Source organism: Pongo pygmaeus, chromosome 6, assembly GCF_028885625.2.
Source record: "Pongo pygmaeus isolate AG05252 chromosome 6, NHGRI_mPonPyg2-v2.0_pri, whole genome shotgun sequence".
Taxonomy (NCBI): domain Eukaryota; kingdom Metazoa; phylum Chordata; class Mammalia; order Primates; family Hominidae; genus Pongo; species Pongo pygmaeus.
In genome coordinates, this window is record NC_072379.2 from 133918498 (window position 1) to 133937696 (window position 19199).

The 19199-nt window shown below is 39.5% G+C and overlaps 1 protein-coding gene across 14 annotated transcripts in view; it reads left to right on the forward strand.

The window, feature by feature from the left end:
• The first annotated feature begins 14859 nt into the window (after positions 1–14859).
• AGBL3 (AGBL carboxypeptidase 3) overlaps positions 14860–19199 on the forward strand; it is a 155354-nt gene continuing 151014 nt past the window's right edge. For 7 of the 14 annotated variants that reach the window (XR_010126993.1, XM_054494621.2, XM_054494617.2 and 4 more), the window contains exons 1-3: positions 15202–15327; positions 16238–16345; positions 17598–17658. Coding sequence is in view for 13 of the 14 variants with exons in the window: in XM_054494621.2 (XP_054350596.1) it covers positions 16283–16345; positions 17598–17658 (124 nt within the window). In the remaining variant the exon portion in view is untranslated. Of the gene's footprint in view, positions 15328–16223; positions 16346–17597; positions 17659–19199 lie in introns of all 14 variants that reach the window. The other 7 variants (XM_054494618.1, XM_054494627.2, XM_063667857.1 and 4 more) reach the window with 5 other exon arrangements.

Consider the following 19199-nt stretch of genomic DNA (forward strand, 5'->3'; position numbering starts at 1 on the left):
GAAAGAATACAATCTGTAATACCAATACCAAACTGATAAGATTGGGGTGAATGGAAATTAATTTTACAATATGTATATTCAGGATATGAGCTTGAAAACATATTAGTGTCTTCTGTGATGTCAAAACAGGTCTGTATTAAAGGTTTTTTCCTACCTTTGCTTGCATGTATGCTCCAAGTGGAAGAATGGATAAGAAAAAAGATCTCAATCCTAAATTTGTGTTCTTCCATTGGCGTTAGGAGATAACTAACAAGGTTTTGATTTTAGTACAGTGTCTATTTGTGTCAAGTCTATTAATCAGTTGTCCTAATATTCTATATCCTACTGATTTTTTCCTTATCTGTTACTGAGAAAGGAAGGTAAAAAATCTCCCACTATGATTATGGATTTGTCTATTTCTCCTTGTAATTTTGTTAATTTTGCCTTCCATATTTTAAGGTTATTTTTTAGGTGAAATATTCAATTCACTAGGAAGACATAATGATTCTAGATCTTTAGATAAAGATCACTATGAAGTGACCATCTATTTGTGCAAAGACTTTTGCCTTCAAGTTATTTTTTTCTATTCTAAAATTGCCACAGTGGCTTTCTTTTGACTAGGGCTTGCATCATATTATTTTTTCCATCCCTTAAATTTCAACTTTTATATATCCTTTAGTCTTATATATGTGTCTTTAATAATAATCACATGGTTTGGGTTTTAATCCAATCTGATGACCTTTGAGTTTCAATGGGAATATTTAGTCCTTTCATATTTAATGTAATTACTGATATTTTTGTATTTAATAGTATCCTAGCTATGTGCCATCTGTACTATATTACTTTTTCTTTCTTGTTCATGCTGGACTGCTTCTGTTTCAGAGCATATGCTGATCTACAAGTGGCAGCTGAGAGGCTGAGCTAGACCTTTGGAAATACAATTGGGCTAGAGGAAAAAAAGTCAGAATCTGGTAACTGCCAAGAATGAGGGCTGGGTAAACTACTTCTAGCTTTGGTTGGGTCTTCAGAGAGCTGCCTCCTAAAAGTAAGGTGAATTTAAAGTTATCTGGTCTTCACACAGATTGCCACCTAGCTCCACTCTGTGGAACAATTCTAGTATTCTAGCAAGGAAATAAATGATCAATGGTAAAAATGAGAAAAGTTACAAAATACTGAGTAACAATTCAAGAATTTAAGAGATAAAGTATCAACAAGGCTCTAGCACATAATTGTCAAAGAATTATGTAGTATATAGTTGTCAACATTTACAGGGAAGAGAGAATACATCAGCATGGGGTAATCAAAGAAGAAAAATATTTGCCTTAACGTTTTTTATATCCCCAGAAGTGTACCTAGTACCACTACACATACCAGTGCTTGGTAAGCAATAAGATGATTTCATGAGGAATTCAGTTTATAAACTTTGCTAGATGTGCTGCTGTGAATTTCCGTGAAGTTTCTAGAGTTATAAGAGGTTAGTTTTGTGATATTTTATATTACTAAATTTAGAGTTTGTATATCAACTCAGCCCTGCATCTCAGCTCCATAAAGAACATTGGCTCCTTACATCACTCTAATGCCGGTTGTTGTTACTGTTGTTGTTGAGATGGAGCCTTGCTCTGTTGCCCAGGCTGGAGTGCAGTGGCACCATCTCAGCTCCCTGCACTGCAACCTCCGCCTCCCAGGTTCAAGCGATTCTCCTGCCTCAGCCTCCCGAGTAGCTTGGACTACAGGTGCCTGCCACCACACCCAGCTAAATTTTGTATTTTTAGTAGAGATGGGGTTTCACCATGTTGGCCAAGCTGGTCATGAACTCCTGACCTCAAGTGATCTGCCCACCTCGGCCTCCCAAAGTGCTGGGATTACAGGCGTGAGCCATCATGCCTGGCCTCTAATGCAGATTTAATATAATTTTGCCATGACATGCTCTTAGTGGTGATGGCTTTTACTATCTGGAAATGGGATTTCCAAAAAATGTTTCATTAAAATAGATTTTAGAAGGCCCAATGGGTCATTTCTACCTGAATAAGGAACCATAATTCAATCTTCTCTTATTGAATATACTAAAAATTATGCAAAAGTACCACAATCCTACAGAACACAAGATTAGTTTCTTAACCAGTTTTCAACCTTACCTAGCACTCTTTCATTCTAACCTGCTTTTATTAGAATAATAAAATGCTATCTTGTATATGTCTAGTTCCTGTTGTATTAGTCAGGGTTCTCTAGAGAAACAGACTAATGGAATAGTTTATATAAAATCTATAAAGGGGAGTTTATTAAGTATTCACTCACACGATCACAAGGTCCCACAATAGTCCATCTGCAGGCTGAGGAGCAAGGAGAGCCAGTCTGAGTTCCAAAACTGAAGAACTTGGAGTCCGATGCTTGAGGGCAGGAAGCATCCAGCACAGAAGAAAGATGTGGGCTGGGAGGCTAGGCCAGTCTCTCTTTTCACATTTTTCTGCCTGCTTATATTTCCCCATGCTGGCTGATTAGATTTTCCCCACCCAGATTAAGGGTGGGTCAGCCTTTCCCAGACTAATGACTCAAATGCTAATCTCTTTTAGCAACACCCTCACAGATACACCCAGGATCAATAGTTTGTATCCTTCAATCCAATCAAGTTGACGTTCAGTATTAACCATCACACCTGCCAACATTAATAACACAGGTGCTTTGAGTTTTTTTTCAAATTATGGAAATTAGTTGCCGAGTTCACTAGGGTTTCTCAACTAAGGTCTCACAGACCACATTTTAAAAACCACTTCCCCATGCCTTGAGGAGAATGGTGGCTCCAACCTGCTCCCTGATGTAACATGTAAGTGCTTAGAACTTACATGTTACTTACCCAATCCTCACAACCCTACAAGACAGGTACTACTGTATTACCCCCCTTGACAGGTAAATAAATTGAATCAAGGAGAATTTAAAAACTTGCCCACAGTCATATGGCTAACTGGCAGAATACTTGACCGTAGGCAGTTGGCTCCTGAGCCCATGTGCTTAACTCTGTCACAAGATATTATTGCCTAGGAGTGCACCTTGAAGAGAGCCCCTTGCTGATGGGGCAGGTGGGTGTCACTACTCTCTTCTTGAAGTCCACAGACAGAGCAAAAACAGCACTTGAGACCAACCATGTAGACTATAACTTGGCTCAGTTAAGGAGACCCTTAAGGAGACCCCTTTTGTCCCCCAGTCATCCCCATCCTAACACAGCAAGGAACTAGAACCTAGAAAGAAGAGGAGATGAATGTAAACAGCAAAACACCAACCTCCTTAACATTTTCCAAGCCACCATAGCTATGGATAGCTCTCAGGTGCTCTGGGGGTGTTACCCACACAGGGGGTAGGTTCAATTATTTGGTGGGTGACAGTCCAATGAACACAACCAAGGAGGACTGAACAAGAGGATTTTATTACTTGGGGGGTGATATGGTTTGGCTGTGTCCCCACCCAAATCTCACCTTGAATTGTAATAATTCTGACATGTCAGACGCGGGGCCAGGTGGAGATAATTGAATCTTGGGGGCGGTTTCCCCCATACTGTTCTTGTGGTAGTAAGTCTCACAAGATCTGATGGTTTTATAAATGGGAGATCCCCTGTACAAGGTCTCTTCCCTGCCACCACGTAAGATGTGACTTTGCTCCTCATTCATTTTCTGCCATGATTGTGAGGCCTCCCCAGTCATGTGAAACTGTGAGTCAATTAAACCTCTTTCCTTTATAAATTACCCAGTCTCATGTATGTCTTTATTACCAGCGTGAGAACAGACTAATACAGGGAGTGATGGTCCAATGAACACAACCAAGGAGGATTGAACAGGGGGATTTTATTACTTGGGGAGGCAACGGTCCAATGACCACAGCCAAGGAGGACTAAGAAAGGAGATTACCTGCAACAAGCAAGGACGACACTGGGGATAGCTCCCCAAAGTATCTCCCCAAAGGTGAAAACGGGGCTTCTAACAGGCTGGTTAGCCAAGTCACTGTATGTAGAGGTGGAGTCAAGGCAGTGCAGGCACAGTTGTTGACCACACTTCTTCATATGCTATGTGTATAGAAAATAGCAAATGAGCTCCTCCCTGGGCAGAGTTTTTAGTATGGTAATGAACAGAGTTTGCCAAAGGTCATCTCCAACTTAGGTATCTCTGTATCCAACCTGTTTTTGTTTTGCCAGGGCTAGGCTTTCTCCCAGAACTTTTCTGAAATAACAAGAACTCAAAGTGCAACAGTTATCAGTGGGTACTTTTTCATAGTGTATACCCCAAAACCCCAAATCCCTTGGACCCTCAGTTACAGGGGGTGAGGAGGGGAGGGCTTTAAATAGACTTTAAAACTGAGGTTTAAAATGAACTTCTTGGATGGCCGAATAGGAACAGCTCCAGTCTATAGCTCCCAGCATGAGAGATGCAGAAAATGGGTGATTTCTGCATTTCCAACTGAGGTACCGGGTTCATCTCACTGGGACTTGTTGGACAGTGAGTGCAGCCCATGGAGTGTGAGCCAAAGCAGGGTGGGGCATTGCCTCACCCAGGAAGCACAAGGGTCAGGGAATTCCCTTTCCTAGCCAAGGGAAGCCATGACAGATGGTACCTGGAAAATCAGGACACTCCCACCCTAATACTGCGCTATTCCAATGGTCTTAGCAAACAGCACACCAGGAGATTATATCCCGTGCCTGGCTTGGAGGGTCCCACGCCCACAAAGCCTTGCTCACTGCTAGCACAGCAGTCTGAGATTGAACTGCAAGGCAGCAGCAAAGCTGGGGGAGGGGCATCCACCATTGCTGAGGCTTGAGTAGGTAAACAAAGCAGCCAGAAAGCTTGAACTGGGTGAAGCCCACTGCAGCTCAAGGAGGCCTGCCTGGCTCTGTAGACTCCACCTCTGCGGGCAGGGCAGAGCTGAACAAAAGGCAGTAGAAACTTCTGAAGACTTAAACGTCCCTGTCTGACAGCTTTGAAGAGAGTAGTGGTTCTCCCAGCAAGGAGTTTGAGATCTGAAAACGGACAGACTGCCTCCTCAAGTGGGTCCCTGACCCCCAAGTAGCCTAACTGGGAGACACTTCCCAGTAGGGGCTGACTGACACCTCATACAGTTGGGTGCCCCTCTGAGACAAAGCTTCCAGAGGAAGGATCAAGCAGCAACATTTGCTGTTCTGCAATATTTGCTGTTCTGCAGCCTCTGCTGGTGATACCCAGGCAAACAGGGTCTGGAGTGGACCTCCAGGAAACTCCAACAGACCTGAAGCTGAAGGTCCTGACTGTTAGAAGGAAAACAAACAAACAGAAATTAATAGCGTCAACATCAACAAAAAGGACATCCACACGAAAGCCCCATCTATAGGTCACCATCATCAAAGACCAAAGGTAGATAAAACCACAAAGATGGGGAGAAACCAGAGCAGAAAAGCTGAAAATTGTAAAAATCAGTGGCTCTTCTCCTCCAAAGGAATGCAGCTCCTCGCCAGCAGCAGAACAAAGCTGGATGGAGAATGACTTTGACTAGTTGACGGAAGTAGTCTTGAGAAGATCAGTAATAACAAACTTCTCTCTGAGCTAAAGAAGGATGTTCAAACCCATCGCAAAGAAGCTGAAAACCTTGAAAAAAGATTAGACAAATGGTTAACTACAATAAACAGCATAGAGAAGACCTTAAATGACCTGATGAAGCTGAAAACCATGGCACGAGAACTACGTGACGCATGCACAAGCTTCAGTAGCCGATTCCATCAAGTGGAAGAAAAGGTATCAGTGAGTGAAGATCAAATGAATGAAATGAAGTGAGAAGAGAAGTTTAGAGAAAAAGGAGTAAAAAGAAATGAACAAAACCTCCAAGAAATATGGGACTATGGGAAAAGACCAAATCTACATCTGATTGGTGTACCTGAAAGTGACGGGGAGAATGGAACCAAGTTGGAAAACACTATGCAGGATATTATCCAGGAGAACTTCCCCAACATAGCAAGGCAGGCCAGCATTCAAATTCAGGAAATACAGAGAACGCCACAAAGACACTCCTCGAGAAGAGCAACTCCAAGACACATAATTGTCAGATTCACCAAGGTAGAAATGAAGGAAAAAATGTTAAGGGCAGACAGAGAGAAAGGTCGGGTTACCCACAAAGGGAAGCCCATCAGACTAACAGCAGATCTCTCAGCAGAAACTCTACAAACCAGAAGAGAATGGGGGCCAATATTCAACATTCTTAAAAAAAGAATTTTCAACCCAGAATTTCATATCCAGCCAAACTAAGCTTCATAAGTGAAGGAGAAATAAAATCCTTTACAGACAAGCAAATGCTGAGAGATTTTTGTCACCACCAGGACTGCCTTACAAGAGCTCCTGAAGGAAGCACTAAACATGGAAAGGAACAACCAGTACCAGCCACTGCAAAAACATGCCAAATTGTAATGGCCATCGATGCTAGGAAGAAACTGCATTAACTAACGAGCAAATTAACCAGCTAACATCATAATGACAGGATCAAATTCACACATAACAATATTAACCTTAAATGTAAATGGGCTAAATGCCCCAATTAAAAGACACAGACTGACAAATTGAATAAAGAGTAAAGACCCATCAGTGTGCTGTATTCAGGAGACCCATCTCACATGCAGAGACACACAGAGGCTCAAAATAAAGGGATGAAGGAAGATCTACCAAGCATATGGAAAAAAAAAAAGCAGGGGTTGCAATCCTCATCTCTGATAAAACAGACTTTAAACCAACAAAGATCAAAAGAGACAAAGAAGGCCATTACATAATGGTAAAGGGATCAATTCAACAAGAAGAGCTAGCTATCCTAAATATATATGCACCCAATACAGGAGCACCCAGATTCATAAAGCAAGTCCTTAGAGACCTACAAAGAGACTTAGACTCCCACACAATAATAATGGGAGACTTTAACACCCCACTGTCAACATTAGGCAAATCAATGAGACAGAAGGTTAACAAGGATATCCAGGACTTGAACTCTGCTCTGCACCAAGCCAACCTAATAGATATCTACAGAACTCTCCACACCAAATCAACAGAATATATATTCTTCTCAGCACCACATCACACTTATTCCAGAATTGACCACATAGTTGGAAGTAAAGCACCCCTCAGCAAATGTAAAAGAACAGAAATTATAACAAACTGTCTCTCAGACCACAGTGCAATCAAATTAGAACTCAGGATTAAGAAACTCACTCAAAACCACACAACTACATGGAAACGGAACAACCTGCTCCTGAATGACTACTGGGTAAATAACAAAATGACAGCTAAATAAAGATGTTCTTTGAAACCAATGAGAACAAAGACACAACATACCAGAATCTCTGGGACACATTTAAAGCAGTGTGTAGAGGAAAATTTATAGCACTAAATGCCAACAAGAGAAAGCAGGAAAGATCTAAAATTGACACCCTAACATCACAATTAAAAGAACTAGAGAAGCAAGAGCAAACACATTCAAAAGCTAGCAGAAGGCAAGAAATAACTAAGATCAGAGCAGAACTGAAGGAGATAGAGACACAAAAAAAACTTTCAAAAAATCAATGAATCCAGGAGCTGGTTTTTGAAAAGATCAACAAAATTGATAGACTGCTAGCAAGACTAATAAAGAAGAAAAGAGAGAAGAATCAAATAGACGCAATAAAAAATGATAAAGGGGATATCACCACTGATCCCACAGAAATACAAACTACCATCAGAGAATACTATAAACACCTCTATGCAAATAAACTAGAAAATCTAGAAGAAATGGATAAATTCCTGGACATATAAACCTTCCCAAGACTAAACCAGGAAGAAGCTGAATCCCTGAATAGACCAATAACAGGCTCTGAAATTGAGGCAATAATTAATAGCCTACCAACCAAAAAAAGTCCAGGACCAGACGGATTCACAGCTGAATTCTACCAGAGGTACAAAGAGGAGCTGGTACCATTCCTTCTGAAACTATTCCAATCAATGGAAAAAGAGGGAATCCTCCCTAATTCATTTTATGAGGCCAACATCATCCTGGTACCAAAGCCTGGCAGAGACACAACAAAAAAAGAGAATTTTAGACCAATATCCCTGATTAACATTGATGCAAAAATTCTCAATAAAATACTGGCAAACCGAATCCAGCAGCACACCAAAAAGCTTATCCACCATGATCAAGTTGGCTTCATCCCTGGGATGCAAGGCTGGTTCAACATATGCAAATCAATAAACATAATCCATCATATAAATAGAACCAAAAGAAAAAAACCACATGATTACCTCAATAGATGCAGAAAAGGCCTTTGACAAAATTCAACAGCACTTCATGCTAAAAACTCTCAATAAACTAGGTATTGATGGGATGTATCTCAAAATAATAAGAGCTATTCATGACAAACCCACAGCCAATATCATACTGAATGGGCAAAAACTGGAAGCATTCCCTTTGAAAACTGGCACAAGACAGGGATGCCCTCTCTCACCACTCCTATTCAACATAGTCTTGGAAGTTCTGGCCAGGGCAATCAGGCAAGAGAAAGCAATAAAGGGTATTTGGTTTGGAAAAGAGGAAGTCAAATTGTCCCTGTTGGCAGATGATGTGATTCTATGGTTAGAAAACCCCATCATCTCAGCCCAAAATCTCCTTAAGCTGATAGGCAACTTCAGCAAAGTCTCAGGATACAAAATCAATGTGCAAAAATCAAAAGCATTCTTATACAGCAATAACAGACAAACAGAGATCCAAATCATGAGTGAACTCCCCTTCACAATTGCTTCAAAGAGAATAAAATACCTAGGAATCCAACCTACTAGGGATGTGAAGGACCTCTTCAAGGAAAACTACAAACCACTGCTCAACGAAACAAAAGAGGACACAAACAAATGGAAGAACATTCCATGCTCATGGACAGGAAGAATCAATATCATGAAAATGGCCATACTTCCCAAGGTAATTTATAGATTCAAAGCCATCACCATCAAGCTGCCAATGACTTTCTTCACAGAACTGGAAAAAACTAAAGTTCATATGGAACTAAAGAAGAGCCTGCATTGCCAAGCCAATCCTAAGCAAAAAGAACAAACCTGGAGGCATCACACTATCTGACTTCAAACTATACTACAAGGCTACAGTAACCAAAATAGCATGGCACTGGTACCAAAACAGAGATACAGACCAATGGAACAGAACAGAGACCTCAGAAATAATACCACACATCTACAATCATCCGATCTTTGACAAACCTGACAAAAACAAGAAATGAGGAAAGGATTCCCTATTTAATAAATGGTGCTGGGAGGACAGGCTAGCCATATGTAGAAATCTGAAACTGGATCCCTTCCTTACACCTTATACAAAAATTAATTCAAGATGGATTAAATACTTAAATGTCAGACCTAAAACCATAAAAACCCTAAAAGAAAACCTAAGCAATACCATTCAGGATATAGCCATGGGCAAGGACTTCACGACTAAAACACAAAAAGCAATGGCAACAAAAGCCAAAATAGACAAACGAGATCTAATTAAACTAAAGAGCTTCTGCAAAGTAAAAAAAACTACCATCAGAGTGAACAGGCAACCTACAGAATGGGAGAAAATTTTTGCAATCTACTCATCTGACAAAGGGCTAATATCCAGAATCTACAAAGAACTTAAACAAATTTATAAGAAAAAAATCAAACAACCCCATCAAAAAGTGGGTGAAGGATATGAACAGACACTTCTCAAAAGAAGACATTTATGCAGCCAACAGACACATGAAAAAATGCTCAGCATCACTGTCCATCAGAGAAATGCAAATCAAACCACAATGAGATACCATCTCACACCAGTTAGAATGGCGATCATTAAAAAATCAGGAAACAACAGGGGCTGGAGAGGATGTGGATAAATAGGAACACTTTTACATTGTTGGTGGGAGTGTAAACTAGTTCAACCATTGTGGAAGTCAATGTGGCGATTCCTCAAGGATCTATAACTAGAAATACCATTTGACCCAGCGATCCCATTACTGGGTATATACCCAAAGGATTATACATCATGCTACTATAAAAACACATGCACACATATGTTTATCGTGGCACTATTCACAATAGCAAAGACTTGGAATCAACCCAGATGTCCATCAATGATAGACTGGATTAAGAAAATGTGGCACATATATACCATGGAATACTATGCAGCCATAAAAAAAGAATGAGTTCATGTCCTTTGTGGGGACATGGATGAAGCTGGAAACCATCATTCTGAGCAAACTATAGCAAGGACAGAAAACCAAACACCACATGTTCTCACTCACAGATGGGAATTGAACAATGAGAACACTTGGACACTGGGCGGGGAACATCACACACTGGGGCCTGTTGTGGGGTGGGGGGAGGAGGGAGAGATGGCATTAAGAGAAATACCTATTGTAAATGACCAGTTAATGGGTGCAGCACATCAACATGGCACATGTATACATGTGTAACAAACCTGCACATTGTGCACATGTACCCTTGAACTTGAAGTATAATTTAAAAAAATGAACTTCTTAATGCCAAATCGAATGCCAAATACCAGAAGCAAATCTCAAATATCAAAATGATACTGTTTTAGCAGCTGGAAAGTTACCAACTCTAGCCAACATGCCCTCAGCCGGAAAGGGAATTTCACCATTGCACAGTTAGGGCAGTTTTTTTGGGGAAAAAAGACAATTTCATGTTTGTTGTCATGGGATTTCACAATGAGTCTCGGAACCATTCATTCTCTTTTGAGATGATTTGTCCTATCTATTATCTGTTGAGCAGGCAGGAGGCATTCTTACTAACTCATTTCCAAATACTAAGGGCAACGATAGCTTCACTGTAGCCCCCAAATACAGACAATTAATTCTGCCAATGACAAAGTAATTAGAAAAGACATCATCAAGTGAATGATGCTTAAGCTGAGTGTTGGCTAGTTGACTGGCTGAGACAGATCTCAAGATTTGAGCTTGGAAACAGTTTAAGAGGTTTGGCCCTGTATTAGGTCATCCTAGACCCAGATAGTATGAAGAAGGCCAAGATAATTACTAGACTATCCCAGGCTTCCCAGGCCCTACTATGGCTTCCTCAGTCAAATTACAAGACCTCTAAGGTCACTTGACTACTGAGTTCTATGATGTCATAAGTAACTGATTGCACTAGTCACTTCATATACTCATTTAAGTCCCTCTCAATTGTCAACCTAAATAACAGAGACAGGCTCTCTAAAAGATGTTTATTTGGAAATGGAACATAGCAATGGGAATATGCATGTCATAGTAAACTATGTGTGTAGTCAGGGAGGTAAAGGAAGATAAAGATTTTTAAAAGAAAAAAAGAGGAAGATTACATACTGGTTTTTTAAATGATTATCCTTAGCCACAAAGATCAATAACAAGAGTGATGCCAGTCTGAAGTTAGCCAGGCAGTTGCTTAGCAGATGCCCTTGTAGAGGTATCTTTTGTGTAAGGTTATGATGGCCCTTGTGTAACGTTATGGTTGTTATGGAGTCTTTTTCATTATCAAGCAAACAAATATGAGGACTCTTCTTTCATGGCCTTCCCCAGCTCCGTTTGTCAGAGTTTTCTTAACTTTCGTGACTCTATTTTGATTCTGATCAAAATGATATAATTCCACAAAATTATATTCCTAACACAACTTATCTTTGGCCTGCTAAAGTTCCTGCTAAGACGAACTTTCTTCCTGATTCCCACACAAGTAATTGTGCTTTTTGGCACAGTTGGCACTTAGAGTTTTGGTTGTCTTTTCCTCCTTTCTTACTCTATTTTTTATTATATTGCCTTTTAGACTGCAGTCTTAAACTCACAAAAAAAAAAAAAAAAAAAAAAAGGAGAAAAAGTTGCCACAAGGGTAAAGCTGTCTTCCCAAAAGGCAGAAGCTGTCTATAGAAGGAACATGTCCAGTAACCTTCTTTGGTGAGATTATAGGGAAGGGGAACAAAAATTCAGACAAAGTCCTTGGTAGAAGTTTATTCTAGGCCTTACTTCCATATTAACTTAAAGACAAAGAATTTCATTTCCAGTACATATTACTGTCTTTAATAGGAGAATAAGTTAAAAAGAAAGAGTCAAAAAAAAAAAAAAAGCAGAAGCTTAAGCAAACCATTTCAATTTTACTTGGGGAAGAAAAAAATCCCTGTGAAATCTCTTACCTTAAAATGATACTGACTCCAGCTAAGCTTTGGCTAAACACTACTGCTTAGTATACAGCTGATCCCTGAAAAATACGAGTTTGAACTATGTAGGTCCAAGTATACAGGGATTTTCTTCCACCTTTGCCACCCCTGAGACAGCAACTCCACTGCACTCCAACCTGGGCGACAGAGCTATCTTTAAAAAGAAAAAAATTGTTAATAAAATAACCCTTCCTCTTCCTCTTCTTCCTCCTCTTCCTCAGCCTACTCGATGTGAAGACAAGGATGAAGACCATTATGATGACTGACTTACATTTAATGAATAGTAAATATACTTTCTCTTCCTTATAACTTTCTTAATAACATTTCATCTTACTTTGTTGTAAGAATACAGTATATAACACATATAACATACAAAATATGTGCTAATCAACCGTTTATGTCATCAGTAAGGGTTCCAGTCAACAGTAGGCTCTCAGTAGTTAAGTTTCTGGGGAGTCAAAAGTTATACGCAGATTTTCAACTATGTAGAGGACGATACCCCTAACCCCCGAGTTGTTCAAGGCTCAACTGTAGTTCATAACACAGAATTCTCAGTCTATGTACTTGCTGCTTACCCTGCCTGGCAGTGTCTCCCCCTAAGACATCCTACGGTTCATCCCTCTGCTCAAATGCCCCCTAGCCAGAGAGGCCTTCCCTGGCCATTCCATCTAAAAGAGTAACCTAGCAAGGCCCCCCACCCCCAGCATCCCCTATTCTCTTTTTTTTTCGCCCTACTTGATTTCTCTCCATAGCAGTTATCGTCTGAGTGATATCATTTTTATTATCATCATTGGTTTGTTTGTTTACTCCCACCAGAACATAACCTCCACCACAAATGTCTGGTTTTTTTCCTTGCAATAGTGAACCGTCCCTAGTAGGTAGCAGCCATCCAGTAAATTTGTTATACCAAGGCATGAGGATCTCTTGGGACCAGTAGTTTGAGTCTGCAGTGAGCTATGATTGTGCTTCTACACCCCAACCTGGGTGACAGAGCTCTTTAAAAAGAAAAAAGTTGTTAATAAAATAATGAATGAATATCATTTTCAAAGTTTTGCCAAGTTCCTAAGTTTTTGGCCAGGCACGGTGACTCACACCTGTAATCCCAGTACTTTGGCTGAGGTAGACGGATCACCTGATACCAGGAGTTTGAGACCACACTGGCCAGCATGGTGATACCACGTCTCTACTAAAAAATACAAAAATTAGTGGTGGACGTGCCTATAGTCCCAGCTAGTCAGGAGGCATGAGAATCACCTGAACCCCGAAGGTGGAGGTTGCAGTGAGCTGAGATTGCACCACAGCACTCCAGCCTGGGCGACAGAGCAAGTGAGATTCTGTCTCAAAAAAAAAAAAAAAAAATTCTAAGTTTTTAAAATTATGCACTAAGATCATTTTTCTTCCCAAGGATTACTTGATATGTGATAATATAACTATATGGACTAAAAATCATGAGACTTAAGTCTCTCAGCCCTGCCATTAATTTCTTATATAACCTGGTTAGACCATTTCTCAGTTTTACCTTGTACAGCTGACATCCTGTGGCTTGCAGCCATGACTAAAATCCAACAGAAAAATAGATTACATATATAAAGATTTCTCTGTGCATGTCACCTTTAGTGATTTATGTATGGCATAAAACAAGGTTCAACTATAAGAGCTACTTTTCAAGAGGTTGATGTAAGATATACTCTATTAATATTCTCTGGTCAAGGTCTAATCTGGAAGGTTCAGACTTTTAAACTGCTGACCTCAAAAACACCTATTTTCAGAAACCTACAAAATACAAAGAGATTATGTTAACCCATTTCCATGCTTAAGCCATAGTGCTTTGCCCTTTAGTCTACTTTCGAACTTCCTACCATTTATTATCTCCATTTGTACAATATCACGAACCTCATGGCATATAATGCTTTGTGAAAAGTGTTTATTTACATTCTTATATCATCAAAATCTAGACTTTTTTTCAGCTGTACTTGGAAAACTTTTCCAAATATATTATATTACCCAGTAGAGCTAAAGATGAGGGAAAAAATCAATATGGGATGTTCATGAATAACGTCTGTTAATTAAATGAGACTACATATAGTGATTTGCAGTCATCAGGAAAACAGTGTTAAATATGCTAGCTGACGATTGCTATAAAGAATCTCTGAGCTGATAATTTTGAGAATTCAACCCTAGTTCATCTATGACTCTCCATTTAGTATTTAAGGAGAAAAGCCTCATTTTCCAGAATCGAATAAAGATAATTAATCGCACAATTGTGTAGAACTCAGTCTGTATAAAAATCAAGGCCAACGTACTTTTTAATATTCTAACATCTCCAAGTAGTAGTTACAACTGTTGTACCCATGAAGTCCAGGTAATTAATTTGTCCAATGTCACACTGTTAAAAGTCAGGTGGGCTCCAAAGCACAGTCCTAACCAGCATGCGCTACTGCCTCCTCTAAGGCAACAGCCGAAGTGCAGACCACTAGGAATAAATAGCTGCCCGGCCTTCCCCACTCCTAAATTCTCCCGACAGACCCCAAAGCCTCTCTGAGATCCTCTCTGACCGCCCTGCGGCCCACCCCCAGTTCCCGGCATCCTCTGGGATCCCGCTTCCTGGAGCCAAAACCTACGCAGGCTCCTTTCCTCCGAGCTGGTTGCTAGGTGATCTCCGAGGGCTGCCCGAAGTCTGGCGAGGGCGGACCCGTTGCCTGGTGACGAGAGTTGGGAGTGTGGCTGGGGCTGCGGATCTCCAGCAGTGGCCTTACTTCTAGCGGCTGGATCCCGGGTTCTCCGCGAGATCGCGAGATATTCTGCCCGCACGGAAGCGACGACTGGCCTGGCCAGAGGACTCGGGTGGGAGCGAGGTGCCGGTCCCGACAGGACGGTGAGGTATGCAGAAGTAAGGCGGGGCGCCCCCTGCGGGAAGCGAGCGCGCCCCGGAAAATGAGCGCCTCCCCACACCACTGTGTCCAGGAGTGAGTGCGGGAAGGAACTCGGCCGCCGGGAGTTGTGGCCTCATCGTGCTTCCCGCCAAAAACGCCTTGGTACTGTCGAGACGCGGCTGAGCGTGGACGCGCCCGCATCTGCCCCTCCTCCGCAGTGGTAGAAGACACCCGCGGAGCGCCGGTGGATAAGGGCCGTTTCCTGGGGCCAGAGCTGTATCCGCAGCAGGTCAGAATTTCGTGCGCCCCGTGTGCACCTGTAAGGAATGGAATTTAGGCCAGTCGGGTTTTCCAAATGTAGAGTTGTGATGCCCAGGCAGAAACTTCAGTTTCTTAGGACTGAAGGTGTCATCTATGAGACAGTCGGTTCCGTGGCATTGGCAGTGATTTGCCATAGAGCTTGGACTTAACTTATATGTAGTCCACGCTCCAAAACACGCTTTCTGTAGAGAGGGGCGTAAACCGATAGATTTGAAATTGTCGAGTCCTTTGGTCTCTCAAGAACAATGGGAACGGAACTTGACAAGAAATTTCGATTATTCCCTGGTCTTGATATTAACCACATGGGAAGATACATGCATAGAATGGTAATGGTCATTACCAATACAACCTTTTGGTAGCTATTTAGATTTCTAAGAATAAGAATAATATAAATGAATATTAGAACAGACAGTATCTACAGAATAATAATCAAAATGTAAAGTCTTGTCACTTGAACTTTTGGTCAAGTGAAAATCAAGGAGAAAACTTAAAATTATATTGCTACATTTCAGTAAGTGACTATAATTTTTAAATTCATTATCTTTTAATGCCTCAGGATCATTCTGAACTTGCTGTGTAGTATTTAATTGTAAATATAAAATGTGAATGATTTGGCTGTATACTCTGGAAATTCCTTTTAATTAAATGATTTCCTTGATTTGTCTTATTGTGGTTGTTGTCTCCTATAGTCATGGAAAATTCCTTTAACTCTTTGAAATTGAAGGTTTTATTAGTTGTATTCTAATTAGTTTTTAGAGAAGACTGTTGTGACTGTTAAATACAATTGAATATATTTTTGAGTACTCATTTAATGTAGTAAACACCTACAGCTTGAAAAGAAAAGCTGTCAAATAATTTCCTTAGAAGTTGTTTTACAGCCTACCCGTATATTACAAGAAATCTCAAGTCAAACACTGGAAGAGATGTCAGAAGATTCAGAAAAGGAAGACTATTCAGACAGAACAATCAGTGATGAAGATGAATCGGTATGTTTTTCTCAACTTTATTTTACTTGGAGATAAAATTTGTATTATATAACTCCCCAATTAAAATATTATAAAATCAATTGGAAATAAAAATCAATTGGATGTTTAAATTATTATCATTGAAGTTGGGAAATAATTTGGCTGAAAAAGCTAAGCTATCACTGGGAACACTATGCCCTGTCTAGAAAGAGAAACTATATTTGTATTTTTTTTGAGGAAATATTTTAGCTAAGATTCTTCTAGGTTTTATTAAAATTTGTATATTAAATTATTAGTAGGGTTTTAGTTTTAGGATTGATGTCCACTTATTTTCTTCTGTGTGCTGATTGGATTGTGTTACATCGTAGTATGAATCATAGTAGAACCACCGTGTTCTGACCTTATTGTGTATCACCGTAACAGTTTATTGTGGCTCTGATGTCATAAAGGAAGAGACATGGAAGAAGAAAAAGGGGGGAAAACGTAGTATTTAAAATTCTTTAGTCTGTTTCTACTACATAGGCTGAGAGATTTCCTTCAAATTTTATTAAAGTATAAATTATGTATGTAAACTAATGTCCCGAAATAAGCTCTTAAAGCTTACTTTAGCTATTTAAAGGATTTATGGCTTTCTGTGTTTTTCTTTTTGTTAATTTAATTTTTTTTTTTTTTTTCTTGAGCCAGAGTTTCGCTCTTGTTGCTCAAGCTGGAGTGCAATGGCGCGATCTCGGCTCACTGCAACCTCTGCCTCCTGGGTTCAAACGATTCTCCTGCCTCAGCCACCTGAGTAGCTGGAATTACAGGCATGTGCCACCACAGCCAGCTAATTTTTTTGTATTTTTAGTAGAAACTGGTTTTCACCGTGTTAGCCAGGCTGGTCTCAAACTTCTGACCTCAGTGATCCACCCGCCTTGGCCTCCCAAAGTGCTGGGATTACAGGCATGAGCCGCCATGCCTGGCCAATTTTATTCTTAATTTAAATTGTTTTCCCAGGTTTATCAAGAATCTTTAAACTTTATTCCTTCCATAAAGTCATTATTATGACCACACCCAGTGGAAGAGGAGGAATGAAAGATGCAAACTTTAGGGTTTCAGGATATTTGAAGTGTTGGGTGCATTGAGACCAGTAGCTGATGATAATCCTTTAATTTTCTCATTTATTAAAGATTAAAGACATATACTCAATCCCAAGTACTAAAATAGATGTAAAAAAATTCTGGATTTGAAAACTGTTGGTTTTTAAAAGAGAAATATTTTTAAATTCTTATTTTAGGATGAGGATATGTTCATGAAATTTGTAAGTGAAGATCTTCATCGGTGTGCACTTTTAACAGGTTTGAACCTATTCGTATAGTTTTTGTTAGCATAAAACTTTGAGTGGATAAAAAAGAAGATGAGGAAACTAAAAAGTCAGATTGAATAATATAGGGAATGATTATTCTAGTAGATTGTGAAAGAGAAATGTATCCACTTGCAGAGTTCAAACTTTTCAGGTTTGTTTTAGGTAAACCTATTTTATATTAGAAAATAATAAATGAAAGTGGTGATTATCTTATATTTAATATAAGGATTTACCTTGTCATTTGTTTAAATGTATTGACTGTATGACTCAAGTTATAACAGACAGATTATGTTAGAAGTACATCTTCATTTAAACGAAGTACATTGTCTAAAGAGTCTCATTAATAAAGTCATTCATTTGCAACTGAACATGTGTGTGGACATCTTGATGTATACTTAATTTTTAAAGAGTTATACTTAGAATTGTACTTTCAAATGCTAAAATATCTCTACTAAATATTTACATATGTGTCACAAATACTCTGAAATTGGAGTTAAGGCCTTTATCTTTTTTTTCTTTTGTCTTTTACCACCATCCTAAAATAAATCTTCCTGTTTGAAATAACCACCATTCTTAGTTTGGTGTGTATCATTCTAGAACTTCTTTGCATATACACATATCTATACCCATAGGCATAGAAATTTTATAGTACTCTTTTGTGGACATTTCCCTGCTACCTTTTCTGTTTTTTAAATTTTGCCAAGCTATTAGAAAACAGGAGATAACTCACTCCTTTAACTAGCATTTCTGGGATTGCTAGAAAAATTGAGAATTACTTCTATAGGCTTATTATCTACGCATATTCTTAGTTGGTCTGAATTGCCTGTTGTAGTAATCCCTTTATGTTGCTTCCTTTGTTTAGAACATTACCAAAAGCAAGATGTAAAACATTTAATCACCCCTAAATGTTCCTGTGTCTCTGCAGTAGATCCTCTCCTTCCAGGCTTCACCCCTGGCTCCAGGCAACCAGTGATTTGCATTCCCTCCCCTATATTTGGCTTTTCTAGAATTTCACAAAACAGAATCATACATTTTGTGTTTTCTGTCTCCTTTCATTTAGCATAATACTCTTGAGATTTATCCATGTTGTTGCATATATCAGTAGTTCCTTTTCATTGTTGAGAGGTATTCCACTGTGTGAATAGATCAAAATTTCTCCATTTAGCCATCCATTCATGCTCATTTAAATTGTTTTCAGTTTGGGGCGGTAATGAATAAAGCTCTTGTGAATATTTTTGTACAAGTCCTTGTGTGAACATGTTTTTGTTTCTCATGGGCAAATCCCTAGCAATAGTATTGTTGGGTTATATGCTAAATATATACTGTATGAGAAACTGAATCTGTTTTCTAAAGTGGCTATATCCTTTTGCATTCCCAGCAATGTGTTATTTCTTCGTCAAGAATTCTTACGTTTTAATTCAGTACAAGTGTGCTTTTCCCTTACCTCATGGAGCATAATTGTAATGACTCCTTTAAAGTTCTTGTCTGATAGTTTTAACATCTGGGTTATCTTGATGTTAACATTTGTTGATT